Source organism: Felis catus, chromosome B3 (assembly GCF_018350175.1).
Source record: "Felis catus isolate Fca126 chromosome B3, F.catus_Fca126_mat1.0, whole genome shotgun sequence".
Lineage (NCBI taxonomy): Eukaryota > Metazoa > Chordata > Mammalia > Carnivora > Felidae > Felis > Felis catus.
This window is the reverse complement of record NC_058373.1, coordinates 42,067,583-42,091,875: the sequence shown is the minus strand read 5'-3', so window position 1 is coordinate 42,091,875 and position 24,293 is coordinate 42,067,583. Positions and strand designations below refer to the sequence as shown.

The 24,293-nt window shown below is 47.2% G+C and overlaps 1 protein-coding gene across 13 annotated transcripts in view; it reads left to right on the top strand.

Moving 5' to 3' along the window:
* TLN2 (talin 2) overlaps positions 1-22,836 on the top strand; it is a 442,548-nt gene extending 419,712 nt beyond the window's left edge. For 12 of the 13 annotated variants that reach the window (XM_019832311.3, XM_019832310.3, XM_019832308.3 and 9 more), the window contains 5 exons: positions 11,243-11,368; positions 13,441-13,503; positions 13,595-13,822; positions 17,126-17,251; positions 18,763-22,836. In XM_019832311.3, coding sequence (XP_019687870.3) covers positions 11,243-11,368; positions 13,441-13,503; positions 13,595-13,822; positions 17,126-17,251; positions 18,763-18,891 — 672 coding nt within the window. In that variant the 3' untranslated portion in view covers positions 18,892-22,836. The remainder of the gene's footprint in view (positions 1-11,242; positions 11,369-13,440; positions 13,504-13,594; positions 13,823-17,125; positions 17,252-18,762) is intronic. The other variant, XM_011282911.3, reaches the window with a different exon arrangement.
* The last annotated feature ends 1,457 nt before the right edge of the window (positions 22,837-24,293 follow it).

Below are 24,293 nucleotides of genomic sequence, written 5' to 3'. Positions count from 1 at the left end.
CTGAAGGGGACGTTGTCACCCTCAAATTTTCTGGTTTCCATAATGCAGTGCAAATAGCAATGCGGGGTCTCTCCTTTTCTTCAAATCAGTAAAGGGTAATGTGGACCTCAAAGTGGACCTAGTAACAGACTTCCTCAGTATATGCTGGAGACTGGGGGCTGGTATGTTTTCTCCATCTGTGTTGGTCATCTAGATAAATGTTTAAAACTTAAGTCGTTAAGGGAAGCCTGGGTGGCTCGGTTGGTTAAGCATCTGACTTCGTCTCAGGTCATGATCTCACGGTTTGTGGGTTCGAGTCCCGCATTGGGCCCTGTGCTGACAGCTCAGAGCCTGGAGCCTGCTCCGGATTCTGTGTTTCCCTCTCTCTCTGCCCCTTGCCCGTTCATGCTCAGTCTCTCTGTAAAAAAATAAATAAAAACATTTTTAAAAATGTAAAACTTAAGATGTTAAAGAGAAACAGCCATTTAAGGACTTACTCTAAGATGGGGCCATAGAAAGGACAATTATACATAAAAGGATGGTGAGCTAGTGCTGTCCAGGGGCAAAGCCCAGTCCTGTCCAGAAGCAGTTACCTTTCACTCTATCTCCCACGGCTGTCTTCTCCCAGAAGACGGTGGAATCAGAGGAGGCCTCTTTTTCTTTGTATTCAAGCAAGTCCCTGCTGGTACCTATCACCTCACTTCTCTTCCAAGGACCCAAAAACATTAGGAGGTAAAATATGGTTTTTCCCCTCAGAAAAAGCTGGATCCCCCAGATTAGGTATGCCTAAAACTCTACCATTTTTATAAAACCAAAAGATGGAGTCTGAGCACTGAAATACACCAAACCACTCAAAAGCAGCACCCAGGTTAATGCTGCATGTAAAACAGACGTGAGCATGTAAGTGAATGTATTGAGCTTGGGAACCTTCTTAAAACCATTAAATTCTTAGAACCAGTCTCCCGATAGTTGCTGATAGTTGGTGAAGGCATTTCTGTAAATCTCTCATCAAGATGTAATTTAGGAGTTACGGCTTTCTGATTTGGGGGTTACCAGGGTTCTCTCGACTAGCCTGTAACCTGAGGGTCTTAAGAGGTCTGAGATTGTCCTAGGTGTTCTCAACAAGTTTAAGAACTGGATGTGTATATAGGGGCAACTCCCACTTTCTGGCTTTGTCTTTATTTCTGCTTGATAAATCAGGTTAATTGCAAATGGAAAATGTGCATTCAACTAAGAAGCAAGCAACTGTTGACTAAGATTTGGAGGCTTTGTGTGTAATTTGTCTTCCCTTTTCCTCATCTGATTTAGCACAAGTAGCCTCTCCTGGAGAGCTTGCGTCTGCTATTGCTGAAGTCACGTCAATTGACACTGTTCTGGAGAATTAGCCTGGTGCTCATGTAACATTAGCACTTCCCCAGATTCTGAGAGCTCCTGTTTTAATCCCTCTCCTTTTGTCCTTTTGTAAGGTCCCTCTGTGCTCTGTCTCTGAGTCCTAATTGCCCTCTGTCCAGCCATTGATATACCTCGTGATTCTTGATCTGAAAAAAACCCAGCAATTAGAGGTCCTACCCCATAGCATTGTTGTTATAACAGTTAAATGAGATCATTTAAGAATACGGTGCCTAACTGAATAAGCAGTAACCAAAAAGATGCTTCAGAGACTTTTATCTACTACTTCCTAGGAGAATGCCTGAAAGAATAATTTTTCCATAGACCCATGAGCTGATGGCCTTAGCAAAAAGAAAATAAAAGACTCACACTGATTGAGTACCAAGTATGTGCTAAGCAGTGCTTTACAGGCGTTGGCTCGTCGGGTCCTTGCAACGTGCCCACAAAGCAACGCCTGTCCTTGCAGAATCAGAGGCAAAATACCTTGCCAGAGTCAGGTGGCCTCGACTGATCTGGAAGCATTGTATGTGCGCTATGGATGACACAGTCAGTTCATACCAGTTTTCTGAGTTTAGCCAATGTCAGAGGCTGGGGCAGCTCCACAGGGAAGCTTTTTGGTTTGCCTGTACCCTCTGAGCTGTTACTGCCACTTCCTGTGCAAAGGAGGAAATCCAGAGAGAAAGAAACCTGGGGGAGGGGAAGGGGTCGGGGCTGTTGCCTGTAGCCTTGTTTGTAGTAGGAAGAAGTTAGACGTGACCTGAGTGTCTCCTTGAAGAAAAAGTACACAGCTGTTGAGAATAATGTTGGTAGGACTGTTCGGTGTGCAGAGGATTCTCCTCATGGCATAAACGTAAAGTAAAAAAAAACAAAACAGAACAAAAAAACAGGATGCAGAATTATGTGCTCGGTATAACTCTGTAAACAACACTTACATACAAAGGAGACAGGCGGGGAATGTACAAGAATGACAGTGGAATTCAGGGAGTGCCTGGGTTTTAAAATTTTGTAAAGCAGTGTTTTAAAAATAAGAGCACTTAAAAAATAAATGATGGCTGCAGAGGTGGATGCGTGGGTGCTCCCTGCACTGCCCTGGGGTCACCTAGCTTTTGTATTTACAGTGTGGCTCTTTACGGAGAGCCAAGGAATCCTTCAGTCAAGGTCAAAGTGGACATAACTGTTGATCTGAGTCTCTTCCTTGGGGACGCCTACCTTAGGCCGCTCCCCAGTTCCTATAAGGAAGGGTGCTCAGTACTTTCTGAGTGCCTCACAATGATGTGAAGTCTTACGCCACCCATTGGCCAGAGGCTCCTGACACGTGGATTATATTATCGATAAAATTCTTTTAAAGAAATCTTCAACCCAAACCAGGGCTTTTGTGCCTGTCTAGGAACAAAACCATCTGCTATGTGGTAATAACTGCATAAAATCAGATATCTTCCTTACCTTTATAAAGGAATGCATTTCCCCAGTTTATCAGTCAGTGAAGCGTCCGACTCTTGATTTCGGCCCAGGTCATCATGATCTCGTGGTTCATGAGATTGAGCCCCGCATCGGGCTCTGCCCTGTCAGTGGGGAGTCTGCTTGGGGTTCTCTCTCTCCCTGTCTCTCTGCCCCTCCCTGTACTCACACACACTCTGTCAAAATAAACATTTTTTTTTTTAATTCCCAGTCTGACACCAAAAGCAGCCAGTCTTTTGTGGTTCATTGGTTCTCTCCATCCCCTTCCATAACTGAAAAAAAATAAGTAATCCCCAAGATACTGTGAATAAGCATTTGCTCTCGCATTCCCATCCCTGTAACTACACACGAACACACAAGCCCTTAGTAGAGAGCAAATAATGCTTTCCTTTCCTAACGGGAGAGCATTTACACTGCTTAAAGGAATAGTATCGGGGATGGGCAATGTTTTATTTTTTTTGTCTGTTTGAATTGTTTTGCTCACCGCATTCTCAGGTCGCCTGTTTTAAAAGTAGAATGCTCCATGGTTTATGAAGATGATTCCTGGCACCTTTTCCCCCCTCAGGCCCTTAAAATCTCAGCACCTCTTTTTGCCTGGGATCTGCCAAACACAAATAACCAATTGGCACTGTTGGATCCACTGTTTTCTTGGGAGGATGGTATCAAAGCAAAAGGAGAGAAGGTCGGATGGTATTAAGGCTGGTGCGTGTACCTACAATGTTGCTAATGGTGTCGTTTCCACACTTACAGACAGACTGTGCTCCACAGAGAGGTAATGGACTTGCGGCAGTGGTGACCACCCCCTGCAGCCGTAGCCTGCAGTACTCTGCCTTTTCTCGAGCTCAGTCAAACCTGGATGCCTTTTCTGCAGGCCTCTGTGTGATATGTTTGATATATTAGGTTGTTATTTAATCCAACTATATATCAAACATATTCCTACAGTGTCTTGCCCTGTCTCCGGGGGTTCCTAATATAGTTTATAAGGCAACAGGAAAGCATATGTTAAACTCACAAGCAGATTTAGAAGACGGGGTGCTCATTCCATTTCATAATGCTATATTTCCGTTTTTTCTTGTAGCGTTTAAGACCTGTATCGGTGTCACTAGATTCTCTTGTTTGTTGTAGAAACAAATCATAATTGTGGATGTTTTCGTAAGAGCTTGAGACATTATGTATAGCTTAGTTTTGTCAGTAATGAATCCTTAAGGGATATGCTCAGTGGAAAAAAAATGGAAGGTTCCAGGCCATGTTTGTGACATGGGCTAAAAGCATTATAACCCCCACACACGTAGATTTGCATTTCATCCTGATCTTCAATTTAGAAATTAGTAATTTTCATAATCTAATTTCTAGCAAATATTTAAACACAGATCAACTCTCTGTAAATTTCCCTTCTGCCCATAGTATCAAAACATATAAACCAAATCAGCCATACTAACTGTAGGGATGGTGAGTCACTGGGTTTATAAAAACCTCAGGACTAAATGTATCTAACAAAGATAGTGTGCACCCTGTCTGTCACATTTCCTGTAATAGGTTAACTGGTCAGTCGAAGTTGATAATATTTAGAATAAGCTGACAATCAGAAAGTAATTCCATGGCCTAATTGGGTGCAACAGGAAGTTTGGGATTATGAAACATTTTTTCTGGCACGCAGCAAGCCGCCTTTGGTTGGCTTTGACCTCCTCCTCATGGAAGCGCCTGTGAAGCTTGTGAGTTCATTCTGATCTGTCTCAACAGAAGACTGAGCACTGCTTTCTGGAAAGAGAACCATTGTGCCAACAGCTCAGTCTTTTGGAGCAGAGAAGTGCTCTTTTAAGAGCACATTTGAGTATGTGTGTAAGCAATGCCCCACACAGGTGGCGAGCCAGTGGTTTGAACAGGTTGGTCAGGAAAGTTTCCCCTGTTATGTCTAGAAGCCATCTCCAAGTTGCTTGCAGTGAATGCGTAGTGACAGCAGCAAAGTGATGACACAGGAGAGGGAAACACAGTGTTGGAGTCCCAGCTTCCAGAGTTATAACGTGGAGCCTGTCCCTGGGATCCTTGTCCACTGAGAACAGATCAGTTTGGAGGGTGTGCAAGATGCTGCCACCTTCACGCAGCTAGAGGACAGCGTTTGGGTTTTGACTGCAGTTAAAGTTATTGGACCAAAATGACAAACTGTCATGGGAAAGAGATGACAAGTTATTATAAATAACGAAAAAGAAAAACCCAGTTTAAAAGGGCCTTGAGGGGAAACCCATTTGTTAAAACTGATGGGATTTTCTTAATTCTTTCTGTAATCTTGCTGTTGGCCAGCATGCTGTACTGATTAGCTGAGTGGATGGGAAGGGGCAGCCAGGTGTTCAGGGAGCAGTAGGAAGAGATAGGACATTTTCTGTAAGGCTGAAGTGGGGGCTTTGAGCTCATTTGCCACTAGTGGCTGCCAGTCCCGGAGATGTAAAGAGTGTGAAAAGCAAAGGTGTGTGGGGAACTCAACCCGCCCGTGTTCCTAGGTGACTCCCGACCGTGTAGAACAGGAGGTCTTGTCACACTCTCGTCAGTTACATAGAGGATTCCTATCACAGCAGCAAATGTATCTGATCGAGATATTTGAAAGCATTCCATTATCTTTTTTTGTCTGTGCTTCCTAAGTAAACACTCACATGACTTGTTTTGAAAGCACGATCATCTTTAATAATTTTTCCATCAAACAGAAGTAGCAATTAAAAGATGGTTTCAGTGGTGTTACTTTTTATCAGGAAAAAGATAAAATAAAACAAATAAAACAAGAGCTACCATGGGAAAACCACTCCTAAGATACGAATCGTGCAAGCTCGGACCCTTTCTAATGGATGCTGCATGAACATGCAGTTATTACCTGGGTACAAAGAGTGGTCCCTCCCCAAGTTGGAGGCAAAACCATTTGGCACTCCTTTCTCTCCATCATCCATTTTGACTGTTTACTGTTTGCCTAGGGCTTTCAGGGGAACGAGGCCAGCTGTCCAGGTTTGGGATCTTGGCAGGTCTAGTTATTCTAAGAATCTTCCCATTTATAAATTCTCATTTATAGTAAGAGTGGTGGTCCTAAAGACAACCCACCCATGTGGCCTCTCAAAGAAAAGCTGATTTGGCTCTTATACAGTTGAGTTTTTGGGTACAGGCTAAGGTCTCCCCCAAGGCACTTCTCAGTTCAATACCAGAAGCAAACTGGTAGCAGCCAAACTATTCCACTCAGGCTTCCAATTGGCAAGAAAATGCTTCCCTGGTGTTGTGTGTGTTCTTGGTGTTGGCCTCCTTTTTTCCCTCAAGTATATTTAAATTATATGCAAAATGTCCACACCTTTAAAAAATATTTCCAGAGTTGTTTTTTTTTTTTTTTAAGCGTCTGATGTGATACGACCTTGTTTTTAACAGCAAGCATTCTGCAGGACTTTGGGTAACACAGAACAAAGCACAATTTCTAAATGGAAAAATGGCACCATGAGTTGTGATCTGGTTTTTGTAGCCAGTTGTGAGAAAGGTGACCCCTGTGTTTATCAGCTCTTAGCAAGGCAGTCCCTTAAAGGAGGTTTACACAGAGGGAGGCGGACACCAGGGCAGGGACCTTTGGACCATCTCCTATGGATACCCTCAGCTACCTCACCTTCAAGCTCATGGGGGAAGGGGCCATAGGGCTGCAGGGATGTAATTCACAAATGGCAAGCAAAAGGACGACAGACCAAAACATTTTTTCTCTGGGCACCATGTGCCCCACAACCCGTCAGGGAGAAGGTTGGCCAAGATGCGGCATGAGGGAGGCAGGGTTTCTCCATGGAGGGGACTAAGAGAATAAGGAAGAGAGAAAGTCAGCACCTTCTTAAGAAATGTTTAATTTGGAACTGTAGCACCTCTAGGCTACAGGACCAAGAGAGCCGAGGTTCCTCCGTAAGTAACGAATAGAAAACTGATTGATACCTGGAGAAAGGCAGCAAATTCTCTGTGGTCAGAAAGTGCAGGGCACTGACTAGAACCCAGATTGCCCATCTCCTTTGGGGGGGTTGAGGCAGAAGCTGGAAGCAGTGCCAGTCGGTATCTTGTGTTACTTGAAATTCATTCATCATTGGTGTATTATGGGTTTTATTTATAGTTATTTTAGGCTGTCATCAGAAGTGGCAGTTAGACCCTTTCTCCAAATGATGAGTGGAAAATGGTTCAGAGAGGGAAAACAGACTAGCTTAGCACCAAGTCTACAAAGAACAGTTTTTAAAACCACAGAACACGAAGGTAGTAAGAGAAGTCACCATGAAATTAATTGTTAGGAATTGTTGAGCATTTGCTACGAGTCACTTGTGCTCTACATGTATTTATAATGTACTTATAACAACCCTATCAGGTAGGAGGGAAGGCAGGTTCAGAAAACGAATTGCTCCAAAGGTTATGTCCTCAGAATGCCTGAAAGGCCAAAAGGCAAAATGCAAACTGAGTAAAAACCTCCCCTTTCCCTTCCCTTCTCTTCTCCCCCTTCGTACCCCAGTAGAACCTCAAGCTCCTGAGACACATTAGATCAGTCAGAACAAGACAAGAGCCTCACATGTTCTTCTGAGCACAGGAAGCAGGCATCAAGAGAGCCAGCCCAAAACGTGGCCTTTCCCCAGAGGCACTTCCCCAGACCTCCAACTGTTTAAAAGAGAAGCTCTGCAGGAGATCACCAAACAGGAAAAATACTAGCAAAAGGGTGCTTGGGCCTTTCCCACAGCTACCAGACAGTCGAGAGGAGGATAGGTCTGTCCTCTGCTAGGGCTTAGTGGACAGTCCAGGAGGGACAGCTCCTGAGGGCTGGCGGTGAGCTGGCCAGTGCTTTCTTACAGTGAAGGGGAGCAGGGAAAAGGGCACACTGTACAGAGGATGAGAAGACAGATTCAGCAATCATTTAAGCAGAGCAGATTCTCTGTTGGCACATCTGGTGTTCTTTTCACCAGCACTGCGTTGCTAAGAGCCTCTTTGCAAAATGCTGGAAATGCCATTTGCATCCGTATGTGCACGAGTAGACGTCACACCAAACTACGGATGCAGGTTGAGGGGTGAAGGCAGAGCAGACAAATAACAACCCATGGCCTTGAACGGGGCAGGAGCCAGTGTATAGATGTGTGTTTCTTCCTCCCGGAGGAACCCAGACCGGACAGTTACTGATGTAGACGCTTACTCCATGCATTTCTCCTTCCCCAACCGTGTAAATTGCCCTCTGGCTGAACTCTAGAACTTGGAAGACTCGTTTTGAATGGATACGTTCATTCAGCAAACATTTATCATGTAGTCTACGCTGCCTGATTGTATACTCGAGAGACCACATTAGTGGAATAAAACACAGGCCGTGTCCTGGAGGAAATGTCAGGCGGGTAGGCTTCAGTTAACTGGGGTCTGTTTCCCGTAGCCCAGGCTAGCATTTCCCGTGGAGTAGCCCACTTCCATTAGAAATGAGACCTATTGAAACACAATCTGCATCTTGAACCAGATCATCAGGTGGTTCTGAGCAAGGGCTGCCCGTTTATTAGCCTGTTTAATGAAAGCCTTTTCTTAAGTTCCCTGTGCCCTGGGTGTCGGGGTTCTTCAGGCTCTCCTTGTAGCGGCTCCACGTGACTGTCCTCACTGCCCGCCATCCCCCAGCTACAGCGGGATTTGTTCTGTTGACAAATCCTGCGATTTCGTTGTGATCCTTTTATGTAGGAAGATCCTTTGAAGACCAAGCCACTTTGCTTCTTCCCTTTTCTGCAACACGCTTGAGCACGCGCCCTCCTCCTCTTGTAGCTCTCACCGCCCTTCCCCCAGATGCCGTCACAGGTGCTGGTGAGAGCCAAGCAGACGGCAGCATGGACAGGGACACTTAGGCATTTCCGAGTGGCCTTGGCTTGGGGAGAATCCCACCTTGTAGGCTAGAAGTCGTGTGTGGTATGAAGAAGTGCCCGGTGTTGATGTTTATGTCCAGCAGGAGAGAAAAGATGGGCATTTAGTCTTAGGGATAAACCTGGCCTGCAATGTCTAGACGTTAGCCCTCTGTCCCTGTTGTCATCCCGTTCGGCTTTATTAAGCCTTTCTTGGGAAATTAGTACTTTTTAGTCAGAGCAAGTGTCTCCCAGACAGGAGGCTCTCTGCCACGTTCGTTGGAAAACATCGAGATGTTACGGAAAGAAAAACAAAAATTCATCAGCAGGCATTATACCAGTTGCCACTGCAAGAAAAATCTGTGGGTGTCAAAAATATTCCCAAGCTGAATATCTATGTCAAGCACGTGTTCTACCAAAAAACTTGACGGCAGCAGGAGACATGGCAGAGGCCTTTAAAATTAGTTTTAATAGGAGGATTCTGTAAGATCTAGCCATGGCTTAGAGTTAGCACTTAATTGGAAGAAAACTCCATTTTTGTGGATCCCAAAATTTGAGAAAGCAGAAGTCGGATGGGGTACTTCACACTGTGCATGGACTCACCTTGGAGGCCGCCTAAGATCAGGATCTGGGACCCATTCAGAAGCCACCATGGGCTTCTGTTTCCCCTGCCACAGTGGAGGGGGCTCCCTTGGGGCTCAAGAATTACGTGATTTCCCTGGTGCTTTAATCTGTTAGATACTTGAGTTTCTTTGGTAGAACGAATTTCCAAAAAAGTTCTTAATTCGAGGTCACTGACTAGATAACTACTGATATCAGAGCCTAATGCAATTTCTTTGGGGCCTACGTATGATAGTACCTTTTATGCCAGTGTCTTACGATGAGTTGTTTTTCTATTTCAGTAAATAGATGTTATACTCCACCACTACTATAAGCTCCCTTACTCCAAAATGAATCCACTGCAACTGAATCCACTTCTGTCCTGAATGCTCCTAGAGCAAGACTTGGTCAGATAAGAAAGAACGTATGGCTTCTCAGAACTTCTAAAATGCTGGCGTCGTTCTCTGGATTCACCAGACGTGCACTGAAATGTTATTTTGATAACATGACTTGTAAAAAATAAAAATGAGCTTGGAATCTCTCATAGTTCAAGATGTGGTCATAAAGAATGGGGAACGGAAAAAAAAAATTGTACCTATGTATCTATCCTGTCTGAGGTTCCATATGGACCATTAGCGATCAACTTTGAGCCTCTGGCACGAAGTTAGTCATCACTGATGCCCAGAGGGGTGACCAGGCTAGTAAGAACAGATCCTCATGGAGTCCGAGAGATGGGGAATCTTAATTGCAGCCCTATGACCTCATCCCAACACTCTAGCTCCCTGAGTCTGCTTTCTCACTGTGAATATGAGAATGAATATAACTACAGTGTAAGATTTGTTTTCCTCTTTCTCAGAATTAAACAAGCATTGGAAGTGGAAATGCCTAACAAAACATTTGGCACATGGTAGGCACTCTTAAAGACGTTTTGCTGTTGCACAGCCTTGCAGATACACCTGATGATGCTGCATTGTACACTTAAAATTGGTTCAGAGGGTGAATGGCATGTATATTTTAACACACAAAGAAAAGTATTGCTATACCTGACCCTCACTGCAGTGCCTGAAAGGTACCAGCCACACCTTTAACTTTCCTTAACCAAAGGGGGACTTAACCGTACTCAGGTGCACAGAACATTAGTGGTGAGCGGACCACGGAGGGCATCCAGCGTGACCACCCCAAATTGTGAGACTGCATCCCAGCCAGCCTGGGATCAAGGTCCTTAGGCTTGCCCCACTTACCAGAGCTTCTCTTCAGCTCCCGGGGCTGTGCTGGCCTGGTGCTGGTGAACTTAGAGCAGGGCCCTCCTAGCTTCATAACACCTGCACAGTCATGGCCGGAGGTCTTCCCCAGGTGGAGCCGGGCCTCACATTCCCAGGGAGCTGAACAAGCTCCACCTCGATGTCATGTCACCTGGATTTCTTTCCCCCCTTTGGTGAGCTGTGGCTAGTAAGTAACTCCTTCTGCTCAGCCGCAGAAGACGCAAATACGGTTTTGCTTTTGTTTTTACCCAAGAAAAATAAGGCTTTTCGCAACTCCTAGCCACCTCATCGTTGTTTCCACCCATTTTTGAGCCTTAAGGTCTGGAAGAGGATTCCACCACCCACTCGTGAGAATTGATTACCGATTATTTAAATTTCGGTTGTTGATGCTAATGGAGCAATTTGAGCGTAGTTTATTCACAGTGAATTTACATCCTGTTAAAGATTCTGGTCTGGAAAAATAGTCTTAGAATTTCCTGATTTGAAATTTGTGTAGAATGTCCATGCTAGCAGCTTGTACCTTTTAGAACCGGGGAAGGGGGGAGGCAGCAGATGGAGATTTGGGGCAGCTTAGGCCTACCTGCCCTGGGTGTGGTTTGTCAGCCAAAAGACATAAACGGATGAAGAGCCAGGTGATGGAGCAGTAAGTAGTTGGGCAAAAAAGCGCCCTTTGTGGATGTGAATGGCATGTGACGCCATTTTCTTTTGTTATAGCAAGCAGATGAGACCCTGGATTTTGAAGAACAGATTTTGGAAGCTGCTAAATCCATTGCCGCTGCCACGAGTGCCCTGGTCAAATCGGCCTCGGCAGCCCAGAGGGAGCTGGTGGCCCAAGGAAAGGTGGGTAAACCCCTCTGGCCACGTGCTGGGACATTGCCACAGCAAGAGCCTCTGAGGGCTGAGGGAAAGATGTGAACGCTCGTGGCCCGCACTGAGGAAACCAGTGCTGCGCCCTCCCTCACTGAACGGGTCGTCTTTGCCCCATCGGACTGAAAACTCTGTTCGCTTAAGCCTGACCTCCAGAAGGACGGGTTTGGCTGCTGGGCCTCTCATCTGCTTCTTGTTAAGGAAAGCGTCCCATTCCAGACAGTGATCAGGGCCTGAACAAGACGTTTATATTCCCACTGTAGATTAAGCTATTTAAAGATGTGAACTGTCATATTTTCCTAGCGGATGGCTGGAGGAGCACCGTGGTCAGGGACTTTATATAATACAGTTTCCACCTCCAACGTCTCAATCCATTTTGGAGGACTGCTGAGCTAAATGCCGTCCAGCTCTGCAGTTAGCATTTTCCTGAGCCCATCGATCAAAAAGGCCAGTCTGGTTTCAAATCTGAGATTTCTTTGATCTGCTTCATCCCTAGTAACCCATTCCATCCGCATTAGCATGAAAGCATAGTTCTGTTTCAGTGACCCAAAGGATTATTAGTATATTAGAGTACTCCTGGATATAAGAGGGTCTTACAGTTTGGAATACCCCTGGTGTTGTTCCCATACAACATGGAGTGACTCCATCCAAATCGCGCCTTGCAGAGAGCCTCTCAAATATAGAGGCACTACAGAAATCCTGTCAGGTTGTGGGTTTGGGGAATTTGGTCACCATCGTTTTCAATTATTTCTGCCTGATATTAAAAGGCCTTTGCCATCAGTGTATAGGTAGATGGATACGATTGCACCTTGACCTGAGAAAACTTGTAATATAGACAGGAAGTTAGGTCCAACGAGTGGCCATCTGTCTTCCTCCACGAAGTGTCTTGTGAGCTAAGCCTTGTCGTAGTCCAGACCACAGACTTCGGCTCCTTTTTCTAAACCATCGTGTGTTCTATTGCTCCTTATTGACATCTGTATTTCTCTCCAGCCAGCATGTGGTCTGTCCCTTTGTGCTTTTCACTTATGCTCTGTAGATATAGCAGAGTGTTGACCTTATTTAATCAAGTACTTGTTGACCCATCAATATGTAAAGACTAAAGATGGATCAATTTTAAGATTTTAGGAATATCTTACCTACAAATTTCAGTCTCTCGATAAAGGGCTGACCGTGCACCAGATTGCTAGGTACTAAGAGAACCTAACTTGTTGACACATTGAGAAAGTTGGTAAAGGAGGCACCCCTGGACTTGAGTAAACTATAGGCTTATAGACAGGACCTTGGGGTTTTATCTGGTGTTCACCGAGCCCTGGTGTGGTGCCTAATAATTGCTGGCAGGTCCCTAATTTCATATTCAAATTGAGGTTTGAGAACTCCTCTCTGACCTCTCCAGGCACCTCCCGCCATGTAAAGGTATGTAAAGGTCTCCTCCCATAGCCATTCCCTCTACATCTGGACAGAAAATGTTTCACTTCTTCGTATAATTTCTAAATCAAAGCAGAGATCATCTTACATCTAGCTTCCTACTTCTCTCCCCACCCCTGACAAAATAGTCTGCGTTTCCTTAAGACCAAGGTCTGCACTCCACCCTACTAAAGGAAAAGCACTATCTTTTTTTTTTCCCCCCCATCATCTGCCAGAAAGTCACAGCATGGCCTGAGGGTCAATGATCAGGAGAGATGTAAGTTTCCCTTGGCCCTTGAAAGAAGAGGGCTCAGTGGCTCCCATGTTTGAAATGGAGAAAGGTCAGCAGAGGAAGTAAGCATGTAAGGACAGCCCCAGTCCATCACTCCTGAGCAGTTTAACCAGGAACTAAAGGGAGACCATTCTGAGCATTTCAGATTAAGTCACTGTGGCGCCATGGACCGCAGGCAGTCTCAGAATGGCAGAATCCCACATGAGAAAGGGTGTTCCCTTCTCACGCCGGTGGTGCTGTGTGTCCGAGGAGATGTCGTTCTCTCCAGTTCCAGAGCAGGGTAGAGTCTGAGGGGCTGCAGATGACCCTGCACCTTCCGGCTCTCATTACGGATTTCTACGCTCTCTAGGTGGGCTCCATCCCCGCCAATGCTGCGGATGACGGACAGTGGTCGCAGGGGCTGATTTCTGCCGTGAGTCACCTTCTCCTTCCTTCCCATTTGCTTTTTGGGTCCCCTGAGGGAGTTTTGGGCCTTGGGTCACTTCTCTGTCAACTGTCCCCAGGCCCGGATGGTGGCAGCTGCAACCAGCAGTCTCTGTGAGGCGGCCAATGCCTCTGTTCAGGGACATGCCAGTGAAGAGAAGCTCATCTCATCCGCCAAGCAGGTCGCTGCTTCCACGGCTCAGCTGCTCGTGGCCTGCAAGGTGAAGGCCGACCAGGATTCAGAGGCCATGAGGCGGCTACAGGTAATGGTCACTGATGCTGGTGGGAAAATACTCCTGTTGGAGCGGGTAAGTGTCGCCAACGGGGACAGTCTCACTTCCTTGGCATGACCCACCAGGCCTTCCATCAGCTAACGCTGTCCTACTTTTCTCATTTTTACCACGTACGGCCGTGCATCCTACAGCTGCTGCCCCAGCAGACTGACATTGTCCATGTGTGCCTTCTGGTCTCATGAGTTGGGGCCCTCTCTCACCCAGAATGTCCCGGCCCCTCCCCACCAGCCCAACCTGCTCATTCTTCATGACTCCTCACTAGAGTCCCCTCTTCTAGAAAGCCCTCCCTGACCTCCTGCATGTCAGGCAGTCATTCCCTCCTCTATCCTGCCAGAGCCCCTAGCCAGACCACTCTTAGGGTTCCTGTCACCTGATACCACCGTATTTATTTTTATATCTGTCTTTCGGGAGGCTGTGAACTCGTTAGGCACAGGCACCACATCTTTATCTTTGCATCTGTCACGCCCGAGATGGTGCCTGTTCAAGAGGGGGCCCTCCTCCACTGTTGGCAAAAGAAAGCAGGGAAAGGACTGAGGCATTTATATGAGACTGTGGCTAAGGTTTCCCAGAGCCCAAAGGACATGGTTATTATGTAGGTTATAATCCAGTCTCTCCCAGTGCATGTACGTTTTCCTGATTGTTTTAATTACAGAAGTGTTTTAAACACAGCAAAGGAAATGGTTGAGTGAAAAAAATCACATAGCCTCGACATCTTCCCATGTCAAATGTTATCATTTTTTTCTCTTCCTGTTTTATGTCTATACAAAATAGTTGTGTCTACTTGTAATCATAGCAAGAGACATTCTGCTTTTTTTCACGTAACATTTTATCATACGTGTCTTTTTAGTTGAAGACAAGGCGTCATAATTTCTCTATGCAAAGCTAACTGGTCCATTCTTCATGAGTCTCATTTTTAATGATTGCATGATATTACATCAACTGATTATGCCAGAATTTCCTTATGCCTTGGACGTTTTGTTTCCAGTTTCCTAGATTTTCCAGGTATTTAGAATATAGACTATTTCTGTTGCTGAAAAAAAAAATGTTTATACGTCGTGAATAAACTCATAAATGGCAGAAGTATGAGAACAATTTCACCAAAACCCAGAACTTTAATTTTATTTTGCAAGTCCTAACATGTATTTCTGTTGTTGGGGTCTCCTGAGTCTCTCTCTCTCACCCACCTCCCCTTACCTTCGTCTGACCCCTGGGCTAAACCCAGGGGGGAAATGGGAAGCTTCATGTTGATGAACATGTGGTTTGTGGGTTTGGGGGACCCTTCTGGGGAAAGCATCCTGAGTTAAGAGAGACCTGGGTTCAAGTCCTGCCTCTGCCATGTATGAAGTATGTGATCTTAACACAGATGACTCAAAACCTTTCAGGCCTTAGTTTGCCTCAGCTATAAGATGTGGATAGAGATGCCTCACTGGCTCTTAGGAAGGTCAAGAGATGTGAATGTGCTTCTCTAACCGCCAAGGACTTACACAGACAGAGCACAGCATCACTCTGTCATCATTGCTGATTTAACTGGATGCTGCAGTGTCCTATCTGAGTGCCTTGCAGTGACCCAGAGGTCCCGTGGGGCTAGACTGATCTGTAGTCAAATCCCATCTCTGTAACATACTAGCTGCAGGGTCTGAGGTAAGTTACTCGACCCCATTTCCTGCCTCAGAAAAGTGCACCGATGACCTCTAAACTCAGAAAGCTATTTTGAGACCAGGTTTGTCATATATATTAATTGGCTTCCCCTTCTCTTCTTGGGTAAAAGCCCTCGTAGTCCCTGTTGGTGACTTGAGATCACCAGCCAGATGAGCTAGTTCGCTTTAAGAAAAACTCAACTTTCTGATGGCTAATCCCCACACACAAGCCCTTGACTCAGAGGTGGCCTGGGCAAGGAATATGGGAGTCTTTTTTTTTTTTTTTTTTTTTAATTTTTTTTTTTAATTTTTTTTTCGACGTTTATTTATTTTTGAGACAGAGAGAGACAGAGCATGAACGGGGGAGGGGCAGAGAGAGAGGGAGACACAGAATCAGAAACAGGCTCCAGGCTCTGAGCCATCAGCCCAGAGCCTGACGCGGGGCTCGAACTCACGGAGAGCGAGATCGTGACCTGGCTGAAGTCTGACGCTTAACCGACTGTGCCACCCAGGCGCCCCAATATGGGAGTCTTAATGCAGCTTTGACCACCCTTCGAAGAAAATTCCAAACCTCAGGGGGCAGAGGACAAGTCCCCAGGGCCATGCTTCATGAGCATTAAGAGTAAGCCAGTATGACTTCACATCAAAAAGCTTTTCTTTACCTGTCTCTAGCAATTGCCCCACCCTTGAGCACTTGGCATAAAGCCCAGCTGTGACTCGGAAAATATACCTGTCGAGGCCCTAGTTACTGTGGGGCTCCCAGCCTTCCCATGCAGGGATAGGTTGTGCTTTCCTAGCCCATCATTCCCTCAAGAAGCATTCAGTGAGTGCCACCCCTGGGCATCCAGTATGCCAAGTACTAGGGATGCAGAGAGAACAGTCACAGCCCCTGCCCCCAAGTGACTCACTGTCCAGGAAGGGAGAGGCAACCCCAAGTGTGGAAATGGCCACAAAGAAGCGAGTGCAGAGCACGCAGGGAGCACTGTGAGTAGGTGTTGGTAAGGCCAAGGCAGACAGGAAGAGTGCTATCTGAACCACATCTTTGAGTTTTTTAAATTGGATGGGGCAGCGGGAGATAGTTTTCTAGACCAAGGAGGTGACCACTGGGCATGCTTCTATTAACACGTTTCACATTGCTACCATCATTTGTGGACATAATTTTAATTCTCCCTCAAAAGTATGTGTTCTGGGGCGCCCGGGTGGCTCAGTCGGTTGAGCGGTCAACTTTGGCTCAGGTCACGATCTCACAGCTCATGAGTTCGAGCCCCGTGTCGGGCTCTGTGCTGACGGCTCGGAGCCTGGAGCCTGCTTCAGGTTCTGTGTCTCCCTCTCTCTCAGCCCCTAACCCACTCGCATTCTGTCTCTGTCTCTCTCAAAAATAAATAAACATTAAAAAAAAATTTTTTTAATAGTAAAAGATAAAAAAAAAGTATGTGTTCTTTGGGAGCCAGGAACTATATCTCATTTATCTGTGAATGAGCGAAGGTTAGGTAGGTGCCAGCATTGGTAGAATCGTTGGACAGCTGGACAGACAGATGGATACTTGCTAAAGAGAAATTCTGTGTTATAATTGGATGATAAGCCATTCATAATCCCATGAATTGTACTCTCATGTCTATTCTTGGTGAATCCAAATTGGCTGTTTCTAATGATACAATGTATGCTTTTCCCCCCTCTCCAGGCAGCAGGAAATGCTGTGAAAAGAGCCTCAGATAATCTTGTTCGTGCAGCCCAGAAGGCAGCATTTGGCAAAGCTGACGATGACGATGTTGTAGTGAAAACAAAGTTTGTAGGGGGCATTGCTCAGGTTTGTGATTAAATCTAGACAGTGTTTACTCCCGAGATGGGCCTTTTGTTATTACAGAGACTCAAAGTAACAATGACTTCAACAGGATGGAAGTGTATTTCTCCTTTGGGAAACAATTGTGGGTGTAGGCAATCTGTGGATGGTGTGCTGGTTCCTTTGTGTGTCATCCCCAGGCTCCATCTGCCTTATTCCCCCCACCATCCCTGAGATGTTGCCTTGGCCATTTGCTCCAAAATGGGTCAGTAACCACCCTCGCTTCCCAGCCATCAGAAAGGGAGAAAGAAGGGACCACAGGACCCTGAAGTTGCGTCCCTTGCTCCCGCTCCCATACCGTTGGTCGGCCTTTAGTCACATGGCCAACCAACCCGGTGCAAAGGATTCTGGAACATGTAGTATTCTTTTCTGAGTACCCCTGTGGCTAGGTAAAAATCAGGGATTCTGTTACAGAAAGGGGGAAGAAGAGAGAGTGACAGGCAGTAGTATTATCATTTAAATAAAATGACGAATTTGGAGATACTACCCACTTCACATATTTGGCCCTACAGAGAGAATGAACGATAACCCCTTCCCACAACTTTTATAAGAGCAGCTGGGCTTCAGACTCACACAGGATTGCATTCTTGTACGTGGTAGTAAGGAGCAAACTTCAGGAAATCAGGCCTGCCGTTTAGGATATGTGCTAATACAAATCCATTATACATGATCGGTTTTCTTATCAATGCCCAGAAGTTACTCATCCCCATGCCTTCCTCGGCTCTTCCCAAACCACTCCCAGTAGACATACACTGGGTGCATTTTTATCAGAATCGATTTCTTGATGTGCTAGTTCCATGAGAAGTTCCATGAGGAAAAGTCACTGATCAGATAAGGTGGGAAATACTGCCCTCTATACCTCCACCTTGGACTAGCACAGTGATGGTTAGTAGAGGCTCTGAAAGGGCCCACAGGAAAGTACGCTGTTTGGCTTTCTTGAACACTTACTTACCTTTTTCACCTGTTATCTATTAAGTGATACTCCTCAAATCATATCTTAGAAACATGAAACAAATATATGAAAGCTGTCAATTGGTTAAGGACTCCAGCTTTAGCTTCAGCATCACTTGGCCAAGTCCTGCTCCACTAGCTGGGTGTTAAGGAAGGTAGACCCACATCTCTCAGTTTCTAGTTACTCATCGGAAAAATGGGACATTCAATAAGGACTTCACCGTGTTGTCACGAGGATGATGGGACGCTCCATGCAAAATGTTTACACAGCATCTGGTGCATAGTAGGGATGCAGTAGATGTTTGCTGTTAAATCATTGGCCAGAAGCCACTTAATTTTCTTGGGTCATTTGGATCTCAAAAACCGAACTGTGGCCCATAGGCTGGTCTCCAGCACTAAGATACTTAGTACCATTGTACGGCTGTGTGTAGCAGAAGCTATGGGAACTTATGAGACAAGCAGTAGAGTTGGGAGGGCAGTTTCCTGGAGAGTTCTAGATCCATCCAGCTTGTCATTTTTCCTTCTAGATCATTGCCGCCCAGGAAGAGATGTTGAAAAAAGAACGAGAACTGGAAGAAGCGAGGAAAAAACTGGCCCAGATCCGCCAACAGCAGTATAAATTCCTACCCACTGAGCTGCGGGAGGATGAAGGCTAAGGCCAGAGCCAAGATGGCGTGCCCCAGGGAACGACTTTGCAACAAATAGTGTTCCTGAGAAGCTGGGACTTACCTGGAAACTGCCTGCCTCCCCTGGGGCCAACGCAGAGCCCTGAGTGCTCATTCTCACGTCTCTGTCCTGTCGGGCACCGGCTGCATGATCGTGATGTCACACGGTACAGTGTCCCACCCACAGCTCCTTCGCCACCTCCCCTCATGCCTCACCGTGTCTCAGGAGAGAGGGGCGCACGTTTCGTGAACTGTTACCAAAAAAAAGAGAAGTCAGTATTACGTCGTTCTCAGACACTTTTGCTTTTGTTGGTCCTTCTCTAGGCCTGCTCCTGGGCCTTCTGTGAAATCTTAAGAGGAAACAAAAATAATGGCTTGGGGGAAAGCATTGGTATCCTAGAGATTATTCTCCCTCTCAGGAGAAGATGGAGGTTGGAGTTGGACATGGCTAATAAAAGCTAGAAACGTAAACCAGTGTGGACTCCAGGAGGGCCACTGCTGTCCTTCTGTATCTCAAGCACTGGCTCACCCAGAGGATGGAGAATTCCTGCTCCCATTTGCACGCTTTCTTGCCTCAGTGTGTAAGCTCCTTGTACAATCTAGACCCGTCTTGTATTCTGTGGCCCCAAAAAAACTGAACGATTATTTTTTTTCCTCCGTAATCCAAAGGGCAGAAGTATGGGGGACCGTCAGGGCTCGGTGAGCAGAGGCTGGAATAAAATGTGTGGGCTCCTTACTCTGCAGAGACTTTTTCAGTTCATACAAGTCCCATGGCCTCTGATGACAAACCCATGTCCTCCGATGACAGTCCCCTCAACACCCCCTCCGGAGCGTCCGAGGTGGGGATTCAGCTAGAATAAAGCACTTCCTTGGTGACTGCCAGGTCCTACCCAGGGTCCTCTGCTCTCCAAATGGTTAGATTTCAGAACTGCAAGGCATCTGTTTCAAAATCTGTCCCCTGCCCTCCATCCCAAGGTGCAAATTTGTTCTGTGTCTTAATATTCTTACAATCTAGATGCAAACTGAAATCAGTGTGAACCTTTAACAAGTAGACTTGCTCACTCTCGCATCTTTCAAGGGAAGGTATATGGTACATCCAGAGTCCATTTTTCTGATGCTGCACCTCCCGAATTTCGTATTATTTTCCCTTCTCTCTTTTTTTGCTCTCCTTTCAGATCCCTTTCTTTAAAAGGGCATTTTAAGGCCTTGAATTTACCTTTAATCGGAGTCTTTAATCAGAACAGTACATGAAGGACGAATGACTCGTGGAATAGATCCGAACGCCAGGTAGCCAGCGTCCGTGAGAGAATTCATGAGGGGAAGACGATGGTAATGGACGTCCATGGGTTTCAAAGCTGATAACTGGACGCTTGGGTCCTCAAAAGGCATCACTTTTAGACCTTGCCCCCTGGTCCTGCTTTAATAGACTCTAGCCTGTGGCATAATTTTAAAATTTAATTAAACCTCTGACCATTGCCCGTATTTATTAGAGACTTGTAAGCGCTATACATCCAATTTGTTTCCAGACAAGTGGAAAGTTAGAGGAAAATACAGTACAAATAAAAAGCGGAGAGAGTGTAGGGCACTGGGGGGATGTGGGTACCAGCTCTGAAGAGGAGGGAGCAACAGAGCCCTGGCCTCTCAGGAAGAAGCTCACACACTCTTGGTTCTCCCTGAGTGTAGCTAGTACAGCTCTTCCTCCCTGCCCTGGGCTGTACCCTCTCAGACCTCAGGATGAAAACCGAGGGCCCCCTGGACTTGGCAGGGGTGAGGGTTCTCCCCGAGAGATGTTCCCTGGACAGGCACAGGGTGCTTTCTGAGACTCTTAATCAGACCCAAAGGCTCAGAGTCGAGGTGTGTTAATGGCCTCATGTAGCAGGACCCAGGGAGCCCCTCCATGGCCCACCCTCCCCATATTTTCTTCCAGGCTGTTTGGTCCCCTCTCCTCTTCCCACCTGTCCTCTGTCACATCCCGGCGTCCCTGGAGTGAGGCAAGGGCAGACAGGGAGTTCTCTGTCCCTGCCTCGGTCATTGAAAACCTCTATTGCGTTCGATACAGAAAACCCTTCAGAGAGAGGCAGCAGAGAGGCCTGTCCTTTACAACTTGAGAGAACAGGCATGAAACCAAGCTTGTTCTTGTATGACCTATAGAAATACCCTCTTGTCTCAAGTGTTCTGCTGCTAGGAGCTTTGGGGAAGTTGGTTCCCAGTTATCATTATCACCGGGCGTGGTGCTGGTTTTTGACCTGTCCCTTCCTCGTCCACACTGCGGACGTGTGTGTGTGCGCGTGACCTCGTGGCTGCCTTCCTCTCTTCCCATTTCATCAAATGGTTGAAAGACGGTGCTTCAGGAGTTATTTAGTAGGCTCTGCAGCACATGACCCCAAATGGCATTGAGGGGGCTTCTAGTTCTTCTTCAAAAGGAGCTAAGGCAGATATGACTTGTGTTTGGGGTGTGAGCCTTCGTTGAGGAGCCTCTAACAAGAAGATGGTTTCAGGGTAAAAATGGTCCCAGGCCTGGAGCCTAGAAATGCTTCTGTCCCTGTGAGGGGAAAGCAGGTGTGTGCCCCGTGAGGGGAACTGGCACTGGGCTTCGAAGCTTTCAGCTGATCTTCGTGCCCCAAAATTTCTATTTCACAAGGTCAAGAAAGGAACCTGCACTGGACTTAAGAACTGCTCGTTGATTTGGGAGTTGGGATTTTGTTTGGTTCTGCCTTTTCAAAAGTCTTGGAGTGTAAGGATGCTTAAAGCCGCATTCAGTTAAGCAGCCAGCCCTTATTTAGACTGGCGGTGCCCCAGCAGGTCAGTGTGAGCAGAACCTTGAGTCCTGGGCGGCTGTGCAGTCAGGTGTCATGGGGACCCCAGGCCACCTACTGCGGAGCCACGTGGTCTTGAAGGATGAGCCACCTGAACCACTGCAAATGCTTTATCACAAATACCCTTAGGGCTTCTCAGAGGCTTTCCCTGTGTGCTTTCTGGGTGTTTCATCAGTCCGTGAGTTTCTAGTAACCAAAGCCTATTCTAAGCTTATCAATGTATTAGTACCAAATTTCACCATCCCCCAAGACAATGAACCCCACCACCAAAGTAATCCCAAGGCCGAAACCTCATGCAGGAACCAGGCTGCAGGACGATGGTGGTAAGCAAGCTGTGGTCTCCACTCCCCGGGGACTTGAGGACCTCCCACTCATAGGCCACCTCCTCCTCCTCCTCAGCAGTGAACCCTCACATCTCCCCAAGCTCTGAGGTTCTGGGTCATGGCAGAGCCTCAGGGGATTCTGGCTTTGAGACCGCAGGACAGACTATGAGCATGTTCAGTTCTCAGACTCATGGAGGAAGTGTCCCTGCTGCTGACCAAGGGAGTAGCCACCTCTGAGACCCTTAGGGGAACCCAAGGAGTTGGGGGCAAATGTCCCCTTCAGGCTAAGAGGCAAATAGAATTCAGAAACCCAAAGATCCTAACAGCTGTGCTAGGGGCTCGGGTTCCAACTCCCCAAGGTCTCTTCCAGGTGCTGGCCTCCCCAGTAGGGGGCCTCGGGGGAAAGGTGTCTTTGTCCACAAGCAAGGTTCTGCCATCTCTAAAAGTCCCTGAGATGACAACTCCGTCTTTCTGAGCGTCTGCTTGGTATGTTTATGGTCATTAGGAACAGGCATGTGACAGAGCTTCTGGTGACTCTAAAAAAACACAATGAAGGGACTGTACAAGAGGTTGGGATTTGGCCTTCCTCTGAGCCCCGCTCGGCCTTCCCATAAGCGTCGGCCTCTCCTTGTTCCACAGTGCATGAGTGTGGGTCTCCCTCCACCACCTTCCCACCTGGCTGCAAAATCTAGGAGCAAACAGGAAAGTTAAGCTCTGCCCTGTGTCATAATGTCTTTATTGATCTGGTCGCATAAATTATTTTTTTTTAGTTCACCAGAAATAAACTTTTAAAGGAATGAGCCTGTGTGAAAATGTCCTGGGAAATGGAAGGAAGGTGGGGGAGAGGGAGGAGGATGTGCCCTTTTTTTATGGGCGAGAAACTCTACCTTGAGTACAACCCCGCAGTTAACCAGGCGTGCGTGTGTGTGTGTGTGTGTGTGTGTGTGTGTGTGTGTGTGTGTGTGACAGAGGCAAAGCCACAGGGACCACTGTCTATGTAGCTTTGCTGGCTCTGGAGGAAATTCAGAGAAATAGACCATAAGTAGGAAGATGATTATTTTCCTCTGAAAGAAGCAGGCCCCGTGGACAAGCAGCTTGGAGCTCAGTGACCATGGTGTGGTACCCAGCTGACCCTGCGTTACTCTCCGACCCTGAGGGGCACCTGACCCAGGAAGATGAGCTTCACCTCTGACAGCTGAGGCTGAAATGCAACCCACCGGGATTGCACCTTCGCCTCTGTGTTGGGGGACGGGGGGAGTGCAGATGGCTTGGCAGCATCCTTGTGGGGGGAAGCCACGCTCCGAAAACTGTGAGGCATTTCCACTCTGCAAGAGGGCGATGTCAGAGAATCACCACGGCAACGGAGAGTGTGCCCGCCCTGTCCCACAACTACGAGGATTATTTCCCTCCCTGAAATGGTGATGGAGGATCTCTAGGCAAACTGGTGATTTGTTTCTATCTTTGACTTGACGGAAATGGGGCTCCGACTGCAGATGGCCTGAGGTGCAGTCCAGGAGGGAGCGAGGGGAGCCAGTGTTCCTGTGGCCCCCTACGTTTCCTGCCTCCACAGCAGTGGGGAAGGTGCTGTGGCCTTTGGCGGAGGGGCACAGCAGGAAGGCGGCAAGGCACAGCAGTGGGAGGCGAGGGGTTGGAGGCCGGCTATAGGAATTCACATCCTCTGTGCAGCTAAATCAGGCTGGCCCACAAAGACCTGAGTGCCCCATCGCCCGCTCTGGGAAGGACACTGGAGACCGTAGAGAAGGTCACCAACACTTGAGCCAGGGCCCTGAGCAAAGAGGGCAGAGCCCTGGAGTTGAGAAAAGCCTCGCGAAGGCATTCGGCCTGACTCCTAACGGGTAGGAGTTTTCCCGGTAGAGAAGAGGCAGGGGTTAGCATTCCACGCACCAGGGACCACCCCATGCAGAGGCCTGGTTTCTGAAGGATGGGTCGCTTAGGGGAACAAGGAGGAAGTCGGGGCTTGGGGCGTGCGGCCCAGAGAGGAGGGCGGCCAGGAACACCGCACAAGGGCCGCTGCATCCGGCTGGGGCACTGGGATTGTTATCAGATGAATCCCTCTGCAGGAAGCTCAGAGAACTCGTGATCGAAGCGTGGAGATGTACTGACAGAGGTCAGCCGCTCAGGAGTGCGTCGGGGCCCAGGCTGTTGTGCCAGAAAACTTGAGAGCAAGGAAAGAGGGTGTGAGCCGAGAGCCTCTCCGGCAGGAGATGCCACAACAGGAGGGACTGACTTAGAG